The sequence below is a fragment of the Octopus sinensis genome, linkage group LG4, assembly GCF_006345805.1.
Source record: "Octopus sinensis linkage group LG4, ASM634580v1, whole genome shotgun sequence".
Classification (NCBI taxonomy): Eukaryota; Metazoa; Mollusca; class Cephalopoda; order Octopoda; family Octopodidae; genus Octopus; species Octopus sinensis.
Genome location: NC_043000.1, coordinates 25,469,284 through 25,486,736, shown reverse-complemented (window position 1 = coordinate 25,486,736; position 17,453 = coordinate 25,469,284). Strand labels below are relative to the sequence as shown.

The following is a 17,453-nucleotide window of genomic DNA, read 5'->3' as shown; positions in this document are numbered from 1 at the left end:
AATATATATGTATATATCGCTCATATTAAATATATTAATACTTTAATAGTATTAATACTTTGATACAATTGAGCACTCAATATAAATTCAGTATTCGAGCGAGGTCGTCACCAGTGCCGTTGGACTGGCTCCTGTGCAGGTGGCACATAAAATGCACCATTCTGGTGTGGCCGTTGCAGTACCACCAAACTGGCCCTCATGCCAGTAGCACGTAAAAGCACCCACTACACTCTCAGAGTGGTTGGCGTTAGGAAGGGCATCAGGTTGTAGAAACTCTGCCAGATCAGATTGGAGTCTGGTTTGCCAGACCTCAGTCAAATCGTCCAACCCATGCTAGCATGGAAAGCGGATGTTAAATGATGATGATGATGATGAATATTCTCATTGAATATATTTAACTAAAGATTGGAAGGTATGTGTGAGAAGCCGGATCTGACCAGTTTGAACATAAAACAAGTAGAATATTTGGACTAGATTTGGCCAGTTTAAATACTAAAGGTTAATGTTTGATGTTGAATAAAGACTTACCAATTTAATACTTTTTATAAAACCTTTTTATCAGTCTTTCTATTTTATTTCAAAAATGCTGATATAATAAATCTAATCATTGTCCATAAAGTGAATTTATCTTATCGGGAATTTTCTTATATTATGGCGAAATTTCTTATGGTGAATTTTCTGTACATGAATGGTGCTGTATCTTGCTGCCTGTTTGTGAAACCATCTTCTTTATTCTTGCACTAAAGACGAAATAAATGAAGAATGTATGTTTTCTGCTTTCTTTATAGATTGTAAAGAATATGTTGTGAAAGCTCAGATATTGGCTGGTGGCCGTGGTAAAGGTGTCTTTCAACCAAATGGCTTTAAAGGAGGTGTCCATTTAACAAAAGAGTAAGTATTATGTGTCACTTTTCAAAGTTCCTGCTCTAATTCTTTCTCTCTCTCCATTTCTGACAAACAAATTGTCTGTCTGTTGATCAATTTGATTATCTCAAGTGCCTTGTGGTTGTGAAAATATTGGTTGGTCAATGTTCTGTTTGTATGTTGATAAAATTTGATTGCCATACCAGACTGCTTCCATGGACAACTAATTGCAGCAAAAGATTTCAGAGTAGTTTTTCTCTCTCTCTCTCCTCACCCCTCTCTCTCATTCACTCCCTCCCAATCTGTTTTTAGAGTCAATGATTTGGAATGGTCTGTTCTCTTCTAAAACAAATTATTAAGCAAGAAAGCCTTCTTCTTCTTCTTCTTCTTCTTCTTCTTCCTCCTCCTCCTCCTCCTCCTCCTCCTCCATGGATTCACATGAAGTTTTAGGAGAATGTTAAAAACTTAAGACAGTTCTATTTGTCGAAACTGCCTTTCTTCATTGTTTTTGTTGAAGTTAAAATTAATTAGTAATTGAGGAAAGTTTGGAAGTTAGTAATCATTGATAATCGACTGAAATGAATATTAATTAATGAACAAAGGAAATCCAGTATTTATTGGTAGCTGCAGTATTTATTGGTAGCTGCATACTAATCATTGGTAAATAAAGTCATCATCACCATTTTCCAATGTCCATCTTCCCTGCTGGCATGCAGTGGTGGACTGGCCAGGTTGCCAGCTTGCCTGATGGCAAGTGGGCCCCTGCGCCATTAGAATCCATATATGGGGGCCCATGTTAGTATCAAACCCATCCCCTCAAGTTTGAAAATTTTTTATTCACTCCTGGAAGAATGCATTAATTATTTCAGCCTGGCTGTGTTTGAAGACAGTTGAAAAGGATGATTTTAACAAAAAAAAAAAAAAAAAAAAAACAAAAAACGATAGCATTGTAGTTGTGGGTGAACCCCCTTGTAGTTGCAGGTGGGCCCCTTAGTCTCCTGGCAACCAATACTTTTTGACCCAGTCTGCCACTGGTTACGTGTCTTGCCTTTGACCATATCATCTGTTAAATAATTATTTATTTTAAATTAATGTCCAAATATATCCCTTTCATTGCAGTTTAAACAAAGTTGAGGAATTGGTTGGGAAAATGTTAGGTAATAACTTGATCACCAAACAAACATCAACATCAGGTGTAAAAGTTACTAAGGTGAGTAGATGATTATTTTCACCTGTGATGCTAATTAATAATAATGTTGTTGACTCTGGTTGTCAATGTTTTTATTAGGTAAGCAATATTGCCACCTGGTTAAAGTAGTGGGATGGTTACTTCACTGCCATTATTCCATTACTACATTGCTGCCCTAGATGGAGCAATTTTTGTTGTGAAAATACAATGACAGTTAATTATGGATTAAATTTATTTTCCAATACCTCAGATCAGTTAATTCTTGTGACAAGGTATCGGAACATTCAATTGTCCTTAGTTGTGCTAACTTTTGAAACCAGTCACCAGATCATCTAGTTGTCTTAGTTTAGATAATTCCTGAGAGTAGCTATCAGATCATCTGGTTACCCTCAGTTCACCTAACTCTTAAAGACTATGTACCAGATAATCTGATTGCCTCAGGTTACCCAATACTTGACAGCAGCTACCATATCATCCAGTAAGTATTGCAAACTTGACTTTATCTTGTCATCTTATTCTGTATGAGATTTATCTTTATGTAATGGTGCAGGCATGGCTGTGTGGTAAGAAGCTTGCTTCTCAACTACCTGGTTCTAGGTTCAATCCCACTGCCTCGGGCCAACCAAAGCCTTGTGAGTGGATTTGGCAGGCAGAAACTGGAAGAAAAAGAATTACAATGAGAAATGTTATAGTTCTATATTTAAGAGACGAATAATTATGTACATTATTTACATTTGATGGTTAAGAGCGCAGGCTACTAACCCCAAGATTCTAAGTTCGATTCCAGGCAGTGACCTGAATAATAATAATAATAATGATAATAATAATATCGAAAAATACCTTAGGAATGAGAACCCAGGTTCGAAATTTCCCCAAGACACCTGAAGAAGGCTGGAGGGTATATCAGCCGAAACATTGTGTTAACAACAAACTAGATGAGGACAAATATCTGTCAAATGTAAATAATGTAAATAATGGCATATGTATCTTACTTTTCTCAGGACAGTAAGATGTGATTTGAGATATCTTGGCTGCTATTTCTAACAGATTCAGTGATCATGTAGTAGCTTCCCTACTGTAAGCATACTGCAAAACATGTAAGGGATGTATATTAAAGGGGTTTGCTCATTATTAGCATTTATAAGTTAATAGGCAGCTTGTGGTTAAAGCAAGTATGTGAAGTCTTTAACAGTAAGTCTTTAATGTGGTTTGAGGAAGATTTAGCTATTATTTCTTCAATTTTCAGGACCCTTCATTGATTCACCACCATAAGAGTTGTATCGTTGCCAGATTGAATGAAAAACAGTAGAGTGGGGTGCTAGAATACACAGGACTAAGAGCTTTTAATGTGATGGAATCATCAAAGACTTGTAGCTTTAGGATTAGTGTCTTGGCATTAGAGAGAATGTTGAAATGGAATTAAAGAATTATAGATTGGATTGAATTCTAATTGACTGAACAACTTAATTGGATATAAGCTTTAATTAAATCAATCAACCAATGCATATTTATTACATGCAAGTGTGATTAATTGGGTCAGTTGCCTGACTTTTTATAATGAGAGGTCAAATTAACGAGTAATTATCTTCTATTGATTTCAGATGGTGGGGTAGGGGTAGGGGTTTGGTCTGGATTTGCTAAAAGCTTTTCTGAAATAGTTATCACTGGGAATTGAACCCATGTGGTCACTGTGCTTCCTTGGAAACTCATTACTGTCCACTCAGTGTTGCTTAACCAGCTAGAAAGAGCGGTAAAATTTCCCTCAAATTGCATCTTACTGTCTTGAATTGGAGAAGGGCATATTGGAGGATATGATGTTTTATGTCCAGATAAACGATGGGGTGGTCACTTTGACTGGTCCAGACAGCAGTCACATGATTCGCTATTGGCTCAGTTTAACCATATGTAAATACAAGAATCTGATTGGTCCAGATAAAAATCATAATTCTCATGATGCTGGTGTGTTTACGTACCCATAACTTAACGGTTTGGCAAAAGAAGCCAATAGAATAAGTATGATAACAAGAGCACTCACAGAGCTCAAACCCCCAACAAGACAACACCAATGACGTTTCAACAATTGGTCAGAGATGGTTTTTAAAATGAGAATATCTGAAATATACTCAGCTGCTCTCACAAACAAGAATACTAAAAATGAAACCAACCGCTCTCAAAAACGATTTTGATTATAAGTCTGCTCAGATTTAGCTAACCTGGGGATAATCATCATCATATAACATCTGACTCCTATGCTGCTATGGGTTGGCTGGTTTGACAAGATCTGAGAAGCCAACCCATGACATAATGCTCCAGTGTCCTAATTCGGCAAGGTTTCTATGGCTGGATGACCTTCCTAGCATCAACTACTTTACATTGTGTACTCAGTGATCTTTTTAATCCTGACAGCTGCACTTGTGAATGTTGGCTCATAAATTGCAAGGCTAAGGGCCTATAACTGAGGAAGAATAGAAGAGAGAGTATACAATGATCCTAGGCAGGATGATTAGGGAGAGTAAGCTGGATGATGTGAATAGAATATATCATTCGTGGAAGCATCATCCAACCAAAGTACAAATATATGGGAAGTTACCACCTGTATCATCTCTTGTGAAAGGTAGAAGAGTCCAGTTTGCTGGACATTTTTGTAGAGCTGAAAACGAGGTAATTTCTACTTTTCTCCTCTGGAAGCCATCTGCTCGCGATACCAGAGGGCGCACACTCTCCTACCCTGATGTAATCTCCAGGGATACAGGCATCCAGCAACAGGACCTCCATAATGCTATGATGGACTGTGAAGTCTGGCATAACATAGTAAATTCCATTGTCTCGACCACGGTCGAACAATGATGATGATGTGATAGGATTGTAGTGGAGAGAGTAGCAGAGTCATAGAGTAGTCACTAATTGAAAGCTAAACAACAACATAGGCACCTGTCTCACGTTGAGACCGATTAACTTGTTTAAGGAGAGTTTTTAAAATTATTTCCTGGTTTGTTCACTTTGCATAACATCTGTTTTTCCATGGTAGCATGGGTTAGATGGAAAATAATTACTACAGGATTTATACAGCCTGATGCTTTTCCAATTGTGCCAACCTCAACTTGCTTTTCAAATAAGGGATAATTTTTTTTTTATTGTAGGGGAATTTAAAAGCACAGAGCTGATGGATGTTTTTTTGATGAGAAATCTCATTGCAGGTCAGCCACAAAGAGTGATGTCATTATTTGTAGCCAAAGCCTAGTGTAGTTTGTAAGCAAATTACCCATGTGTGTATGTATTTTTGTTCCTTCTCCAACTGGGTCATCCTTGTATCTCTTCTACAAGGCACTTATCTCTATACCTTTATCATTCTTTTAACCTCTCAACAACTGGCACAAAGCCACCTTCCTCAATACTTTGTCCCCCATTCAAGGGGACTTTATCTTGCAAGTTACTCAGTGACCCCACCGGTACTGGAGTCACAAAGAAAGCACCCAGTACACTCTGTAAAGTGGTTGGTGTTAGGAAGGGCATCCAGCCATAGAAACAGTGTTAAAACAGACAATTGGGCTTGGCACAGTCCTCTGGTTTGCCAGCTCTTGTCAAACTGTCCAATCCATGTCAGCATGGAAAACACATTAAATGATGATGATGATGGTGTAATAAAGAAGAAAGTTAGATTTGGAGGATCAAATGGAACTTATTGCAAATGCTCCAGCTGAGGAACTGGTTATCGGTGCATACATTAATCAAATCAATATTTAATTTAGCATGACTATTCTTCTGGAAATCCAGGAGACACAAACAGTAATATTTCCACTGTGGTATCTCTATATATATAAAAACAGGAGATGTGAGAGGCAAAAGGTTTACTATTTCTGTATAGAGTTATGAAACAGCTGTAACCATACAGAAATGTTAAATTTCCTTCTGCCTCTTATATCACTCAGCTCTTATATATACACACACACACTTATAATGGGTTTCTTTCCGTTTTTTTCTTCTACTTAGCAGTTTGACAAAAGAGACCAATAGAATAAGTACCGGGCTTTTTTTTTAAAATGTACTGCCATTGATTCAGTTGATTAAAAATTGTTGAAGGCTGTGCCCCAGCATGGCCACATTGTAATGAGTGAAACAAGTAAAAGGTAAAAGATACAATGGTGCCTCCTTTTTCTTGTTGCAGGTGATGATTGCTGAAGCTTTGGATATTTCTCGTGAGGCCTACCTAGCAATCCTGATGGACAGAAAATACGGAGGACCTGTGATAGTCGGTAGCCCCTGTGGTGGCATGGACATTGAAGAGGTTGCTGCCAAATCACCCGAAGCCATTTTTACGGTAATTTAATTTTTTTTTTGTTTTCATTGGTTTCTTTTGTATTTTGTTGTGTCGAACTCATACATCTTCAGCTTGTCTCCACCACTACAACCACCATCATCACCATTGTTTTGGTATCCACTTTTCCATAATTTCACAGATAGAATTTATTGAGGCAAATTTCTGCAGCTGGATGCCCTTCTTGTTGCCAACCCTCAGCTATTTCCAAGGAAGGTAACATTTCTCCATGGCTGGACATGTTTCTCATAGAAGACTAGAAATCAATGAAACCACCTGTATGACATTGACACTCATTTACAACTATCATATGATGTCATGTGGAGATATATACAGACATTTATTACACACACACATGCATATATATATATCTTTTATTCTTTTACTTGTTTCAGTCATTTGACTAGCCATGCAGGAGCACCATCTTTAGTCAAACAAATCAACCCCAGGACTTATTCTTTGTAAGCCTTATACTTATTCTATTGGTGTTTTGTGCTGAACCGCTAAGTTATGAGTACGTAAACACACCATCATTGGTTGTCAAGCGATGATGGAGGGACAAACACACACACACATATATATATGCATGTTCTTTCAGGCTTCTTTCAGTTTCTGTTCTACCGCGTGGAACCTTGGGCAAGCATCTTCGACTATAGCCTCGGGCCAACCAAAGCCTTGTGAGTGGATTTAGTAGGCGGAAACTGAAAGAAGCCCATCGTATTTGTGTGTATGTTCGTGTGTCCGTGTTTGTCTCCTCATCATCGCATGACAACCAATGTTGGTGTATTTACATTCCTCTGTAACTTGGCAGTTTGGCAAAAGAGACCGATAGAATAAGTACTAGGCTTACAAAGAATAAGTCTTAGTGTCGATTTGTTCGACTAAAGGTGATGCTCCAGTATGGCCGTTGTCAAATGACTGAAACAAGTAAAAGAAAAAACAGCATAAACCATTATTCTATGCTAATTTAGTTCATTTTGTCAAGCTCCCTTATCAGTTTGTAAGATAGAAATTTAAATGTAATAAAATGTTTTAAAAGCAAATTAAAGTGCCTACGTGATAACTGGAAACCTACTTTTTTGGGGCCACCCTGTATGTAACTCCTACTAAATGTGTTCAGTGCCTCTTTCTTTCTTTTGTCTGCTCAATTTCATTCGCAAAGCTAAAGTTGATCCAAGGCAATCGTAAAAGACACTTACCCCAAGAATTCCACACTGTTGGATTGAGACTGGAACCTGGTCATATCATTAAGAACACTGGACAAAATACATTCTTTTCTACTATAGGCAGAAGGCCTGAAATTTTTGGGGGAGAAGCCAGTTGATTAGATCGACCCCAGTACATAACTGGTACTTAATTTATCAACCCTGAAAGAATGAAAGGCAAAGTTGACCTCAGCGGAATTTGAACTCAGAACGTAACGACAGACGAAATACCGCTAAGCATTTTGCCCGGTGTGCTAGCGTTTCTGCCAGCTCACCGTTTTGACAAAATACATTGCAATATTTGTCCTGGCTGTTGACATGCTAAGTTCAAATATCACTGAGGCCAAGCTCATCTTTCATCCTCCTGGGGTCACAGAGTGGGGTCAATATAATAGGCTATGTCCCTAGGCCATATTTGAAGTCCTGTGTCTTGTGTAATGTCTGTAAATTATATTTCGTATCAATAAGTAAGGGATGTCTGTTTTGTCATATTTTTCAGGAACCAATCGATATCTTTACTGGGATTTCTAAGGAACAGGCTCTCAAGATGGCTTCCAACCTTGGCTTCAAAAGTAATTTGCATGAAGAAGTGAGCAATTATACTGATACTCTTTATAACATCATCACCATCGCCATCACCTTTGTAATCATCATCATCACTGTAACCATCCTCACCATCCTCATCATCATCATCATCACTATCATCATCACCACCACCATCATCATCATCATCACCACCACCATCATCATCATCATCATCACCACCACCATCATCATCATCATCACTATCATCATCACCATCACCATCACCATCACCATAGCCATCATCATCACTAACCATCCTTCATTATCATCATCATCACCAACCATCCACATCATCACCATCGTCATCATCACCACCACTATCATCAACATCATCACCACCACCATCATCATCATCATCATCATCACCACCACCATTGCCATCCCCAAAATGTTATGTTTTGGTCATTTAGCTAAGAATGTTCCTCATTGCAGGCTGCCAATCAAATCTGCTGTTTGTACAACCTGTTTCAAAATGTCGATGCAACCCAAGTAGAGGTGAACCCTTTTGGGGAAACTCATGACGGCAAAGGTAAGTCAAGATGGCTGGCCTGGGCAGGGCTGGGCAATTTAAAGTCTAAATAACCTGTGGTTGCCTTGTTATTTATTGTTGATTGTTTGCCCTAAATCAGCTTTGAAAGGTAAGAATATAGTAGATAAAACATTGTTCTTGAACCCTATGGACTAATAAGGGTCAGTTTCCCAGTTTCTGTGGCGTATATTATATGTTTAGCCCCTGGACGGGATGCTGCTCGATTGCAGGATGACTCATTTTTGCCAGCTGAGTGGACTCCAGAACACAATGCGTCACCTAATCTAGGAATTGCAACCACAATCTTGTGATTACACCCCCCCCCCCACTGAATAGGATGCTAGTCCATCGCAGAGTTAATTTCCCAGTTTTACGACTGAGTGGACTGGAACAATGTAAATATGTTGTCCAGTCTAGGAATTGAAACCATAGTCTTATAATTACAACACTCCCCCTGAATAGGATGCTAGTCTATTGCAGGGTTAATTTCCCAGTTTTTGCTAGGACCTACTTACGACTGAGTGAACTGGAACAATGTAAAATGAAGTGTTTTGCTCAAGAACACAATGCATTGCCCTATCCAGGAATCAAAACCACAACCTTACATTCATGAGTCCAAAATCCTAGCACCAAGCCATGTTGCCTCCACAAGAACAGACATATAATCAAAGACTTTCTAAATTGTCTTTTTAGTATATTAACACGTTGGCCCCTGAGCCTCATTTTACGTTTTATATCAGGGTCCCAACACAATATCTTAATTGATTTTGACATGAACGGCATAATATTTTTACATTATACCATATGTGAGGCAAGGATCACATAGGTAGTGTTAGATACCCACATTCCACCAGAGGGTCGTGAGTACCCTAGTTCATATCACATTCTATATGCTACACAACCTACCTGAGGTCAATTAAAAATTTGGGTATTTTCTATTAGAAGATCTTGAAATCTTTTCAAAAACAATTATTTTGGTTTCCATGGCAAGTAAAATATTTTTCATTCCCTCCTGTTTCTATTGGAAAATCTACCATTTTTTTTTTTCAAAAAAAGCTATTTTTGTTTCAATGGTAAATAAAGTTTTTTCAATACTCAATCTTTTATTTTACCTCATTATATGGTGAAATCAGAAGAAAAATGAAAAAAAAATATGAAAAAATCTATAACAAATTGTTCTCTTCATGTCGCAAAAGCACAAGTGAAAGCAATTGGAGCATTCCAGCTCTCAGAAAGCCCAAAGGAAAGAAATTAATAAACAACCCACTGGTGGGTCATGCAGGACTCACTAACATACCACCACGACCCACCAGCAAGGACGTGTGGCAGCCAACATGTTAAGTGTCAGTGGCACGTAAAAAGCACCATCCGAATCGTGGCTGAAGCCAGTGCCGCCTCGACTGGCTTCCGTGCAGGTAGCATGTAAAATGCACCAATCCGACCATGGCCGATGCCAGCCTCGCCTGGCACCAGTGCAGGTGGCACGTAAAAAGCACCCACTACACTCACGGAGTGGTTGGCGTTAGGAAGGGCATCCAGCTGTAGAAACTTTGCCAGATAAGACCGGAGCCTGGTGCAGCCTTCTGGCTTCCCAGATCCCTGGTCGAACCGTCCAACCCATGCTAGCATGGAGAACGGACGTTAAACGATGATGATGATGATGATGATTATCCATTCTATCTCTCACTTCTTCTTTCAAGAGCAGAGAAGATGAGTTAAGGAAAATTAGGTTGTTATTTTTAGCAGATCAACTGATTATACAGTGGCCCTTTGTTGGCTTTGGTGGCCTTCTGGTAAATATATTTTTTAGCAGACATATAGTAGTGATGTGTGGAAGGGGAAAATTGACTGGAGGAGGAGACTGAAAATAGTCGCCATTCATTGAAATGGTATGATTTAAAAAAAATTACTATTTTTAAATCTCACAACGAGAGATATTCAGCAACATTACTTTGGAGTAAAGATCATTTACCAACATAACATGGCAGCCTTGGTTTAGGATGAATTTCTCACGTTGTGAGATTAAAAAATAGTAATTTTCTAATTTATAGATCAGTGACTAGTTGTCACTTTGAAAACTATATATTTCTAATGAGAATTTGGCAGTGCTACCTCTAGCTGAACTATTATTCTGTGCTGATGAAAGGAAATAACCTGGAAATTGTGATACACAGATATTGTTTTGAGCTGAGTTGGGGTGCTAGATTCCCTTGTTTGAAAATATAAGGACACAGATCGTGTCGTATAGCCAGCCGGAGACAATGTCTCCTGGGGCTAAATTACAGCAACATTCATCCTAAACCAGGACTGCCATGTTATGTTAGCAAAAATCTTTACTCCAATCGTATGATTTGTTTGCTATCTTCCATAAAAGCATGTCTGACCATTGAGCTACACATAGTTCAAAGGACTGGGGGATTGGTGACAGGAAGAGCATCTGGCTGTAGAAAAGTGTGCCTTGACAAGTTTTGCCTGATCCATGCAAGCATGGAAAAGTGGATGTTAAAATGATGAGGAGGAGGATTGCTCACGGTGTTGCAAAGTGAACTTCTTAATTACACAGCTATGCCTAATTAAATTTTAATTTTTTGTTTCAAATTTTGAATGAATGTTTTAAAAAAAAAGAAATTTTATTTTTCGTCTTGTTGCAGTTGTTTGTTTTGATGCTAAGATCAGTTTCGATGATAATGCTGTATTCCGCCAGAAGTCCATATTTGCTATGGAAGACACAACTGAACAAGATCCGAGAGAGGTCGAAGCTGCTAAATTTAACTTAAACTATATCGGCATGGATGGCAACATTGCCTGTCTTGGTAAGAGATAGTTTCCTCTGTTCCTGTCGTCTTCCTTAATTTATCCTTTGATCCTTTTGATACAAACCTGCTCAAAACCATCCCTAGTTCATCATCATCATTTAGAGTTTTAAATCCTGGTTTTGTCCCCATTAACGGGGGTGGCTGGATCTACCTCAATGCCATAGCAACTGAGGTAGGCAAGTGCAGCCCACCCAAACCTTTGGGCTGGTTGGTGCCCGTTCTCCTTTGCTATCTCAAGGCTGTTTTGTAGTTGGATTTTCTACGAGGGGCATGCCCTTGCTTACCCCCAACCTCAGTTTCTAGACATGAGTGGTCCCAAGACCAAGGCCTCTACCATGATTTTTAAGAAATGTGGTGGAAAACTAGCTCAGGAAGGCAGGGATGCTACTCCCTGAAACCCCTTTCGGAGCCCTACCCCTATCATTTTTAAATAATACAAACTTCCTCTTTCATCATCATCATCATCATCATCGTTTAACGTCCGCTTTCCATGCTGGCATGGGTTGGACGATTTGACTGAGGGCTGGCGAACCAGATGGCTGCACCAGACTCCAAACTGATCTGGCAGAGTTTCTACAGCTGGATGCCCTTCCTAATGCCAACTACTCCGAGAGTGTAGTGGGTGCTTTTATGTGCCACCGACACGAGGACCAGTCAGGCGGTACTGGCAACGGCCACACTCAAATGGTGTTTTTGTTGTTAAAAAATACTATGATGGTTATATTTCCACAACACACAAAATATTTAAACTTTTTTTTTATATACATTGAATGGGTATGAGGGTCCATTAGAATAAAACAGGAAAGAAAGGGAGTCCAGAGGCAAAAAAAAAAAAAAATGCTTATTTATTTTCCAAGCACCAACTTAATAATGACATAGTTATTTTACTAAATTCTTCTTTATTTTCAAAATTAATTAAAACAAAGGTAGTATTTTAGCAGGAATATGGTAACAAAATGGTTAAGCTTAATGGTATTGCCACCTCCCTCCTTAACTGTAGTGTTTGCCCATCCATTCCTACAACCCACCCAACAGCATGTCATCACTATTTTGTCTCCTTGTTTACTGAATCATCATTTCTATTCTGCTGTCCCTACATTACAAGACAGCCCCTTCTTCATCCACTCACTCCTGGAACCCCTACTCCATTCATTCCAAACCACTTTATATCTTGAAGTGCTTGTCACTGGATTTGGTAGATGGAAACTGAAAGAAGCCAATTTATATATATATATATAGATGTATGTATGTATTTGTGTCTGTCTGTGTGTCTGTGCTTGTCTCCCACCATCACCTGATGACTAGTGTTGGTGTGTTTACATCCTTGTAACTTAATGGTTTGGCAAAAGAGACTGACAGAATAAGTTGCCAAACTTAGAAAAAAAAAGTAAAGGAGTAGCTGTGTGGTAAGTAACTTGCTTACCAACCACATGGTTCCGGGTTCTGTCCCACTGCGTGGCTCCTTGGGCAAGTGTCTTCAACTGTAGACTCGGGCCGACCAAAGCCTTGTGAGTGGATTTGGTAGACGGAAACTGAAAGAAGCCCGTCGTATATATGTATGTATATATGTGTATATATATATATATATGTATGTATGTGTGTATATGTTTGTGTGTCTGTGTTTGTCCCCTCAACATCGATTGACAACCGGTTCGGCAAAAGAGACCGATAGAATAAGTACTAGGCTTACAAAGAATAAGTCCTGGGGTTGATTTGCTCGACTAAAGGCGGTGCTCCAGCATGGCCACAGTCAAATGACTGAAACCAGTAAAAGAGTAAATACCAGAGTTTATTCATTCGACTAAAAATTCTTCAAGGTGGTGCTCCAGCATGGCCGTAGTCTAATAACTGAACAAATAAAAGGATAAAAGATATACAGAATGCCAATCATGGCTCTTCTTCTCCCAGATCGATCGCTGCGGTTTGACTTCCTTTGTGTCGAACAGGACAGAGAGAAATAAAAAAAAAAAAACCCCAATAAAACTGATTCTCTCTTTCTCTCTCATCAAGAATTTTTGATCATCTGTATAGAGTATATCAGGAATCTAGGCTCATTGTAACCATATTAGGCCGGTTAATTAATAGCATTGTAACAGACATCGTAATAATGAAGTCTTGCTAATTATATTATCTCTCCTGTTTTCTAGACATATTTCTGTACATGTTTAATTATCAACCGATTTCTGCATTTCAAATGATTCCAGCAAAGGTTTGGTCTACAGCATTTGTGCATTGGGTGTTTGCTCATAAACAGATCTGCCAGTTTCCATTATATCTGAAGTAAATAACTAAATTTATGTTATACAGTACATGCTAATGAACAAGAAAGAGGAACTTGTCTGTGGTTTAACAGATCTGGAACTTTCAATGTCATCATCCTCATTGTTTAATGTCCGCTTTCCATGCTGGCATGGGTTGAACGATTTGACTGAGGACTGGCAAACCAGATGGTTGCACCAATCTGATCTGGCAGAATTTCTACAGCCCTTCCTAATGCCAACCACTCTATGAGTGTAGTGGGTGCTTTTATGTGCCACCGGCACGAAGGCCAATCAGGTGGTACTGGCAATGGCCACGCTCAAATGGTGTTTTTTATGTGCCAAATCCGAGAAATATTTTGTGACTTGCCGTCACAACTTTGAGTGTGTTCATATGGCAAGTTATCAGCTCTTTTTTACATTTTATTTGATTCAGTCATTAGACTGTGGCCATACTGGAGCACCACTCTATAGGATTTAGTTGAACAAATCCACCCCTGTACTTATTTTTTTTTAACGTCTGATACTTATCTTGTCAGTCATATTTTTTTTTCTTTTCTGCAAACCATTAAGTTACATGGATGTAAACAAACCAAGATTGGTTGTCAAGCAGAGTGGGGCAAACACACACACGCACACGTAAGAATTTAGAAACTTCAAGAGGCATTAAATAATTCATTTTTGTTGGTGGAACTTGAAGTAGACAAAGCTATAAGTAGTAACATGACATGTAGGATATCAGATTAAAGGAAATTGAAGGTTGCCCATGCTAGAATATCTGTTATATTTACAGAAGATGTGGGATTGTGTCTCACAAAGCAGCCTTCAACTTTTTCTATCCAAGGTTTTTGTAACCCAGTAAAGGGATAAAGACCCCCTTCGGTCATGAATGACCATGGGATTGCACCTAGAAAGTTACCCTCCTAGACACAAGTCCGGGCAAGGTTGTTTATGGAAGACCAGCAGTCGCCCATGCAAACCAGCCTCCCCTCTCCACGCCACCAGTGTTATCCAAGGGAAAGACAAAGGTCGATACAGCTTGGCACCAGTGACGTTGCAACTCATTTCTACAGCTGAGTGAACCCAGTATTTACATACAATTTATAGCTTTATCATCTTTGAATTCCACGATTAAAAAGGAGCCCAAATGTACATATTCATATCATCATTGTTTAACCCTTTCGATACCAACCTGACTGAAACCGGCTCTGGCTCTTGTAGTACAAATGTCTTGTTTTCATATGTTTTGAATTAAAATCTTGCACCAAACCTTAGTCACAATTTATGTTTCTAAGACTAGCTTAATGATAATTAAGTTACGGAGATGTACTTGCATAGCAAGTGACTTGATCTGAGATTGTGTGCTGGAACGTAAACAATTGCAGTATGGAAGGTGTTTAAGCCATTTAAGAAACACACAAAAACCATTAGATTCACTTCAACATCTAAATTTAATTTGCCAAAATATTTTTGTTGCTTTGAGACCATGACCTGTTCACCAACAAAATTCTGTGCTGCATGGAATTTTGTCAGTGAACAAGTCACGGTTTCAAAGCGATGGAAATATTTTGGCAAATTAAATTTAAATGTTGAAGTGAATTTAACGGCTTTTGATAATTAAGTTACTTTACTAAATTCTTTGTTATATTTCAAATTAATTGAAAGAAACACAGAGCATCTCCACAGAAATATGGTAACAAAAGGGTTAATGTCTGTTCTCAATGCGGGTATGGGTTGGACAATTTGACAGGAACTGGCCAGATGAAGACCTGTACCAGGCTTCAATTGTCTGTTTTGGCATGGTTTTTACAGCTGGATGCCTTTCCTACTGCTAACTACTTTACAGTGTGTACTGGGTGTTTTTTCGTGTGACACCAGCATAGATGCTTTTAGTGACGCCATCATATATATGCATGCATGATGGGCTTCTCCATAGTTTCCTTCAGCCAAATTCATTCACAAGGTATTGGTTAGCCAGGGCTCATGCAGAAGACGCTTGTCCAAGGTGCTGTTCAGTGGGATTGAAACCCAAACCACATGTTTGCAAAGAGATCTTCTTGACCACACACCCATACCTACACCTATGCATATATTTCTAGACTGTTCGATCCGGTGGAATCTATTTATGGCACTTCAATTAAATGTCAAGAACCGGCAGATAAAATAGCTTCTGAACCAAATTCTGGAAATCACAACAAGCAACGAGTCTGGCTTTGTTTCTTCAAATGTGAAGCTTCTTGAAAATATTGGTGACTGACTGTTCTTGTTGTTCTTTATAGCCTCAGGCTGACCAAAGTCTTGTGGGTGGATTTCGTAGATGGAAACTGAAAGAAGCCTGTTGTATATATGTATATATATATATATATATATATTATATATATATGTATATATATGTATATATATGTATATATATGTATATATATATATATATGTATATATATATATATATATGTATATATATATATATATGTATATATATATATATATATAATATATATATATATATATATATATGTGTGTGTGTGTATATGTTTGTGTGTCTGTGTTTGTTCCCCCAACATCGCTTGACAATCGATGCTGGTGTGTTTGTGTCCCCGTAACTTAGCGGTTTGGCAAAAGAGACCAATAGAATAAGTACTAGGCTTACAAAGAATAAGTCCTGGGTTTCGATTTGCTCGACTAAAGGCGGTGCTCCAGCATGGCCACAGTCAAATGACTGAAACCAGCAAAAGAGTAAAGATAATATCATTTAAGGCTGAGAAACTGCATCAGACAACTCTTGTATTTTCTGTAAATGTGGCTGTTGTTGTTGATGTTGTTTTACAATGACTACATCAAATATTGCATTTGCCAAATATCGGTTGTCACATCATTTAACCAGCAATGGAAGAAATTTTACTCAATCGTTTTATCAACAGTGTTCAATATTCCACCTAACATATAAGATGGTGAACTGGCAGAATTGTTACAGTAGTAAGCAAAATGCTTATTTTGGGTTAAGACCCCCTATTCAGGGAAAGCAAATCAGAGATTTGGTGTGTCAATCTAGCTTTTCTGTTCTGTAGAGTGTGTATATATATGAAGAGCTTACTTTCAAAACCAGATATATGCATTGGATTGACTTTTGAGTAATTGTTTAAAACAACAACCTGAATATATATAATTTTGATTGGAAGGCTAAGACTCACTTACTGTCTGTATGGCATTGTGTTTGTCTTTATGTTCTGTGTTCAAATTCTGCTGTGGTTGACTTTGCTTTTCATCCATTCAGGGTCAATAAAATGAACATCAGTTGAGCATTGGGTTTGATGTAATTAACTTACCCCTCCACCCCCCAAATTGCTGGCCTTGTGCCTAAATTTGAAACCAGTATTTTACCTTATGTGAGAAACTTGTTTTATTTAATTTAATTTCAAGGTGGGAAGCTGGCAGAATTGTTAGCACACTGGGTGGAATGCTTAGCTGTATTTCGTCTACCATTACATTCTGAGTTCAAATTCTGCTGAGGTCGACTTTGCTTTTCATCCTTTGAGGGTCAATTAAATAAGTACCAGTTATATACTGGGGTTGATGTAATCGACTTAATCCCTTTGCCTGTCCTTGTTTTTCCACTCTTTATTTAGCCCCTTGTGGGCAATAAAGAAATAAATTTGATTTCAAGGCAATAAATATTTTTCCTCTGAAAAGTACTT

The 17,453-nt window shown here is 38.3% G+C and overlaps 1 protein-coding gene across 1 annotated transcript in view; it reads left to right on the top strand.

Annotated features, from left to right (window-relative positions):
* Window positions 1-17,453, top strand: part of LOC115210982 (succinate--CoA ligase [GDP-forming] subunit beta, mitochondrial) — a 74,360-nt gene that overhangs the window by 46,091 nt on the left and 10,816 nt on the right. Inside the window, exons 3-8 of the mRNA XM_029779816.2 lie at window positions 789-891; window positions 1,984-2,074; window positions 6,219-6,371; window positions 8,073-8,162; window positions 8,591-8,687; window positions 11,339-11,500. Coding sequence (XP_029635676.1) covers window positions 789-891; window positions 1,984-2,074; window positions 6,219-6,371; window positions 8,073-8,162; window positions 8,591-8,687; window positions 11,339-11,500 — 696 coding nt within the window. The remainder of the gene's footprint in view (window positions 1-788; window positions 892-1,983; window positions 2,075-6,218; window positions 6,372-8,072; window positions 8,163-8,590; window positions 8,688-11,338; window positions 11,501-17,453) is intronic.